This window comes from Crinia signifera, chromosome 1 (genome assembly GCF_055691185.1).
Source record: "Crinia signifera chromosome 1, ASM5569118v1, whole genome shotgun sequence".
Taxonomy (NCBI): domain Eukaryota; kingdom Metazoa; phylum Chordata; class Amphibia; order Anura; family Myobatrachidae; genus Crinia; species Crinia signifera.
The window spans coordinates 301,320,937-301,327,156 of NC_139217.1; the positions used below are offsets into that span (position 1 = coordinate 301,320,937).

Below are 6,220 nucleotides of genomic sequence, written 5' to 3' on the forward strand. Positions count from 1 at the left end.
CAATCACTACATAATCAGGAAGAGCTTATATCCTCTTCATACCTGTCATCTTCAGACTTTGCCATAACTTGGTTTGCTTGGCTGGTCTTCAAAGAAACATCGAAATATGCTTTACAGAGGATACACATGGTGAGATATGCACTATATATCTATAAAATGTTGCTTATAGAAGCAGAATTGAAATCGAATGCACATCAAATGCTTTTATTAGAATTCAATGCAGATTTAATCCCAATGCGCGCTCCCGTGTAGTTTACATTTAATAGAAAAAAGTCTTGTCAGGCAAGACTATCTAGTGGAAATCTAATAGTAGATAGTGCAAATCTAATGATACCCATGCACTTGAGATATTGCATGCAATCATTCGATTTTGACCACATCTGTTCGATAAATCAAATGATTGTATGCATATTTTAGGGACCATTCGACGTGATGCACGGGCCTGCCGTTGAATTCGCACATAATATCTATCGAATTGGTTTTTAACCACATGCGATCGCTCTAATGCAATCCGCAGGTGGGGGGGGGGGGGCAGAGGGAACACTTTCAGCGGCAGAGGGTTTGGGGAGAGGGGGCCGGAGGGACTGCTGCCGGTGTCTGTCTGTGTAGTTTAGCGCTGTGAAGGAGCGAGCAGTGGTGACAGAATTGTTTAATACACTGGGCAGCCCTCTGATTTAAAGGGCCACCCAGTGTTTTACTTTTTTATTTCAAATTCTGCCGCCGCACTGACCCCTACTTCATAGTGCTACGCTACTTTTTTTTTTACACAGAGCAGCCAGCAGGGGGCCGGGAGCCGAGCCGCTCATTAGATATTCATATATTCACTGCACCCGATCATTACATATGCATGATCGGGAGCAGTGAATATACCCGGTCCCCTGCTGGCTCTGGGGGGGGGGGGGGGGGGGGGCAGCCTGCTCCCAGGGAGCCCACCTCCCCCCCACATACGTTCTGGGGCAGGCAGGGAGACTTCAATCTCCCTGCCTTCCACCGTCCCACGGCTCGTCCGCTGCAGGGGTTAAGATTCGCCGCGAGGGGCAACTCGCCCCTCCGACATTGAATACAGGGAGAGCGAGTGGCAGCCAGCCCTCCGGAACACAGCGAGTGTGCAGCGAATCCTAAACAGGATTCGCTGCACACGGCGATATTTCACATTGAATATTGCCCTATGTGTTCACTCCCCTTACAGTAAATATGAAGAAACCCTACCCCTTACTCTTGGTTCCTTTTACATTATTCACATTATTCCACATTGTTTGTAATCTTTATTTTATTATACTTATACAATTGTACATTTTATTGCTGCACTCACATAGTGTTAGACAAAGCAGTTGTTATTATCTGTCATCAACCTGCACTTCCTGATGTACTGTATAGTACTCAGGTATTGTTTGTCTTGCTTTTCAAATACACAAACTGTAGTACCTTTAGATGTGCTTGCAGCTACTATTGTTTTTTGTTCTTGATTTCCTTCAATGAAAACAGATTGCACAAAAAATAGAAATGCCAATCTTCTGCTAATTGATTTAGCCTGCAGCATGCTATGGCTTTCTCACTACTAGCTTACTAAGTCGCACAATTTCCATACTTTTATCTGAACCATGTGAATTACTTGACTGAGCTTTACAATGCATGTGATTCTTTTGAGGACATAGGGCAAAGATATATGTCAAGAGTCATTAAACTCTCCTCTTACGTAAACAGTGAGGCATCTGTATGATTGGGGTCAGTGTTAGACTGAGATATGAAGGGCCCGCCAGGGAAATGCAGTGGTACGTGCCCATGCTTAGGGTTGTAGCCAACTCTATAGGGGGTGTGTTCCTCTATACAGAGGCTCAGCTAAAAAATTATAGCATTACTGGGCACCTTTATAAATATGTATAGCAATACTGATTGAACTTGTATAATAATGTACCTGATTAATATCAGCAATGCACTGTAGTGAATATACCATAGTCCTAGGCAGTATAATGTAACATAGCACAATGTATAATTCAAGTGCACAGTCTGAAACCTGATCCCTAGAGGTGGAGGTGGGGCCTAGGAAGTGGGGCCCAGTGGGAATTACTAAAGGCCCCCATACATTAGGCTGACTTGTCCTTAGGACAAGTCGGACCCAATTCTCCTGTGAGCCGCCCGGGAGCTCCCCGGGAGGCTCACACACAATTTGGCACTTGATGAGCCAAATTTGACATGTGATAAATCACTTGCGATTTATCACATGTCGGGGCGCAGGGGGCGGGCGGTGAGGGTCAGGGGGCGGCGGTGCTCTCATCAGGGGGAGCAGTGGAGCGGGCAGTGGGTCCCTGAGAGCTTAGCTTGCGGCGCCGGCGAGTGCTGACCTGACTGGGCGGTGATGATCATAGATATCAGCAGCGCTGCGGGAGTCGGGACAGTACGCGCAGTGGCTGGTATTAGATTTTAAAATACCTCTTTCAAATGACTGGCCGTTCTCTGATTGGCTGGCTGTCAGGTGGGCAGGCATATGCATACAGGGAGGTCGGACGTGATCGTACATGCTGACCGTCCGACCTCCCTGATCCGGTCCGATGCGCACGGGACCGCGCATCGGATCGGATCAGATATCACACACCTGCGATTTTGGGCCGATTTTACCCGATTATCGGCACAAAGTGCCGAAATCGGATGAAATCGTCCCAAAATTGCATAGTGTATGGGGGCCTTTAGTCTGTCCCATTGTGTATATACAAGGTGTTAATTTTAGGACAGATAAGAATGATTTATAAATGTCTATAGATACTGTACTTTATGGATAATGTGAAAATAATAATAATATGCTATAGAAACATTAATATGGTAATTATATTCGAAATATAAAATGTTGGCACATTATGATCATACAGTAAAATAACATGTATGAAAAATATTGCTGGCACACATTTATACTGTACAGATATATACTCTGTGAGAAGCAACAGGACGGGTTTAATGCAGGAGATTGCAAGAGTAGGTTTCAGACTATTACAAGCTCACTGTCTCACCTTGGAGGACATGATATTTTTAACCTCTTCGTCTGCACCTTGCGTGCCAGTGAGGTCTGGATTACTGGAGCTGATTGTCCTTGACTGTACCAGTTTGGAGCCAACAGCAGCAGCAGAGGTGCGGCCAACCGTATTGTAACGCACGTCTGACATATTTCCACCTATAAGTAAAAATGCATTAACAGAGGTTTTAATGGAGTTAAAGGATCCCCAAATCTTCCTTACAGCGATGAAACATAAGAATGCGTAGCCTACAGTACTTCTTATAAACTTAGTAAGAATTGTCATTTTATTGACACTTGTCTGAATTCATTAATCTCATGATTACATGTCTTAGCCTGATTTTTTTCTATCTAGCATAAAGCTTCTGTGGATCAGTGGTGTTAAACTCATGGCACTCCAGCTGTTGTGGAACTACACGTCCCAGCATGCCCTGCCAAGGTTTTAGCAATCCATTATATAAAATCTGTGGCAGGGCATGCTGTGACGTGTAGTTCCACAACAGCTGGAGGGCCATGAGTTTGACACCACTGCTGTAGATTTTTAGACTCATATTTTCAAATATCACTTTATAGTTGTAAGTTCTCTTATCACTACTCTATTAACCCTATGTAAATATACGTACAAAAACTGCACCATTAAGCTCTAGTGAACTAATTAGGGTTTGGATCACTGGGTAGACAGCAGGATGGTTGACAAGCATTAGGTTGACACCATTAGGTCAACATGCATTTAGGTCGACCTAATGCTTGTGTCGACCTAACGACCCCGTCAACCCAAACCGTGTCGACCTACAGTCATGTCGACCTTCCTGCATGTCAACCTTAATGCATATCGACCTAATGCTTGTCGACCATCCTGCTGTAGATCTAGTGACCGTATCCCAATAACACTTGGTGCATATAGCTTATGTAACTTGTATGTGCATGGTCCGACCGTGATTGCTAATACCAGCTTGTACTATGTATACACTGCTGGATAACTGTCTGAGGTAAATACTGTTTAGGAAGTTGTGATCTAATTGCATATTAGGAAGCCAGTATTTGCTTCTAAATGATCAAACTTAGGCACATTTTCAACATGGACCAGAGTTTTGATAGGATGCTGGAAGGACAAGGATGCTGGTGGTGCATACATATATTATGATAAACTTAGAGGCTTTGGGGCTAATGCAAGGACCACTAAGATTACACTTAGTATGCAAAACTGCCTGTACAGTGCCTTTTACAGTATATAAATGGGTGAGAAGTGGAGGATGGAAGGTTTCTTTGTTATATAGGTATATAGTATATATTTATAACTTATTATATAATTACATAGCATTATATAAGTTATATAAGTAGGAGCTCTGAGTTTTCGTCATTGCATTGTCACCTACTGTATGAGGCTAGAGTGTGTACAGATGCTAGTTGCGTAGTGTTAAAGGAAAGGAGTTCCTGCATGCCATTAGTCTGAATTCCTAGGTTGCTACTACCACAGTACACAATACCTTTAACCTGTATCTTCAAATAAAACAGTCAAATAAAACAGTAAGATCTGATTCAATAAATACTGGAATATTTAACAAAGCTAGAAGTGATCACCTAGCCTTGATCATATGCAGATCTGCCATTATTACAGGGAATGGATTGCTGAACAATACCTGCTATGTACATATCCTTCTGGACATCGGGAAGACGAAATACGTAATATACATAGGATGCCAGCAAGCAATTTCTTCCATGCTGATCCTTGCTGAGATCTTTACTGTTGTGAAGGCTATTCACTATGGAAACCACCGATTCAAAGGTAAATTGGGAAAAGGTAGCTGCAAACAAAGTGATATTATATTAATTTCAAAACACAGAGAAGAGCTGCCATCTGCTGGGCTGTGGGATGACTGCTGATGATGCAGTACTCCTACATACTGGGTATCATATGACTTTTTTCATTTTTGTATTTTTTTTCTTTCTTTGTTTTTCTTCATTTTACATCCATGAATACAGGGCTACTGATTATGAGCCCTTTTATTAACCCCTTCCTGACAGAGCTAGTTTTTGCGTTCCTGACAGAGCCATTTTTTTCAAATCTAACATGTCTCACTTAAGTGGGGATAACTTTTTTTTGCTTTTACTTATCCCAGTGATTTTGAGATTGTTTTTTCGTGACACATTGTACTTCAAATTAGTGGTAAATTTGGGTCGATACAGTCTGTGTTTTTTTGTGAAAAATACCAAAATGTCGTGAAAAAATGGAAAATTTAGCGATTTGCAAAATGTTAAATTTTCTGCTTGTGAGACAAATAATCATACCACTCAAAATAGTTAATAACTAACATAGACCATATGTCTACTTTATGTTGCCATCATTATTTCAACTTCCTTTTAATTTTTTTGGACACTAGGAGGCTTCAAATATGAATAGCAAATTCTCAAATTTTCAAGAAAATTTCAAACACTGATTTTTTTAGGGACCAGTTCAGTTCTGATGTGACTTTGAGGGACTTGTATGTGAGACACCCCCATAAATGATGCCATTTCAAAAACTGCACCCCTCACAGTATTCAAAACAGCATTTTGGAAGTTTGTTAACCCTTTAGGTGTTTCACAGGAATTAAAACAAAGTGTAGGTGAAATTTCAAAATTTCATTTTTTTTGCAGATTTGCAAATTTAATACATTTTTCTAAGGAACACAGTACATTTTACTAGAGAAATGTGACTAAAAATTGATTCCCCCAATTCTTTGGTTTTCATAAATATCCTATATGTGGCCCTAGTGTGCACGGTGACCAAACCACAGGCTTCATAATAGAAGGAGCACCTACTTGATTTTGGAGCCTCCTTTTTATGAGATTATTTTTTAGGAACCATGTAGGTTTCTAGGCACCATACGATGCTAAAAGTTAGGTACCCCCCCACAAGTGACCCCATTTTGCAAACTACACCCTTCAGGGAATTCATCTAGGGGTATAGTGTACATTTCAAACCCCCAGGGGTTTCACCAATTGTGGTACAACTGGGCAGTGAAAATGAAAAAAATAAATTTTTCATTTTCACAGCTCAGTTGTATCAAAATTGGTGAAACCCCGGGGGGTTTGAAATGTACACTATACCCCTTGATGAATTCCCTGAAGGGTGTAGTTTGCAAAATGGGGTCACTTGTGGGGGGGTTCCACTGTATGGGTGTTTCGGGGGTCATTCAACCAGAATCTGTGCTGCAAAATCCAAAAATCACTCCT

General features: G+C 41.7%; 1 protein-coding gene across 4 annotated transcripts in view; it reads right to left on the reverse strand.

Moving 5' to 3' along the window:
* DOCK8 (dedicator of cytokinesis 8) overlaps nt 1–6,220 on the reverse strand; it is a 161,603-nt gene that overhangs the window by 64,195 nt on the left and 91,188 nt on the right. For all 4 annotated transcript variants that reach the window (XM_083186050.1, XM_083186049.1, XM_083186048.1 and 1 more), the window contains 2 exons: nt 4,645–4,809; nt 3,003–3,163 (listed from right to left, as the gene is read on the reverse strand). In XM_083186050.1, coding sequence (XP_083042176.1) covers nt 3,003–3,163; nt 4,645–4,809 — 326 coding nt within the window. The remainder of the gene's footprint in view (nt 1–3,002; nt 3,164–4,644; nt 4,810–6,220) is intronic.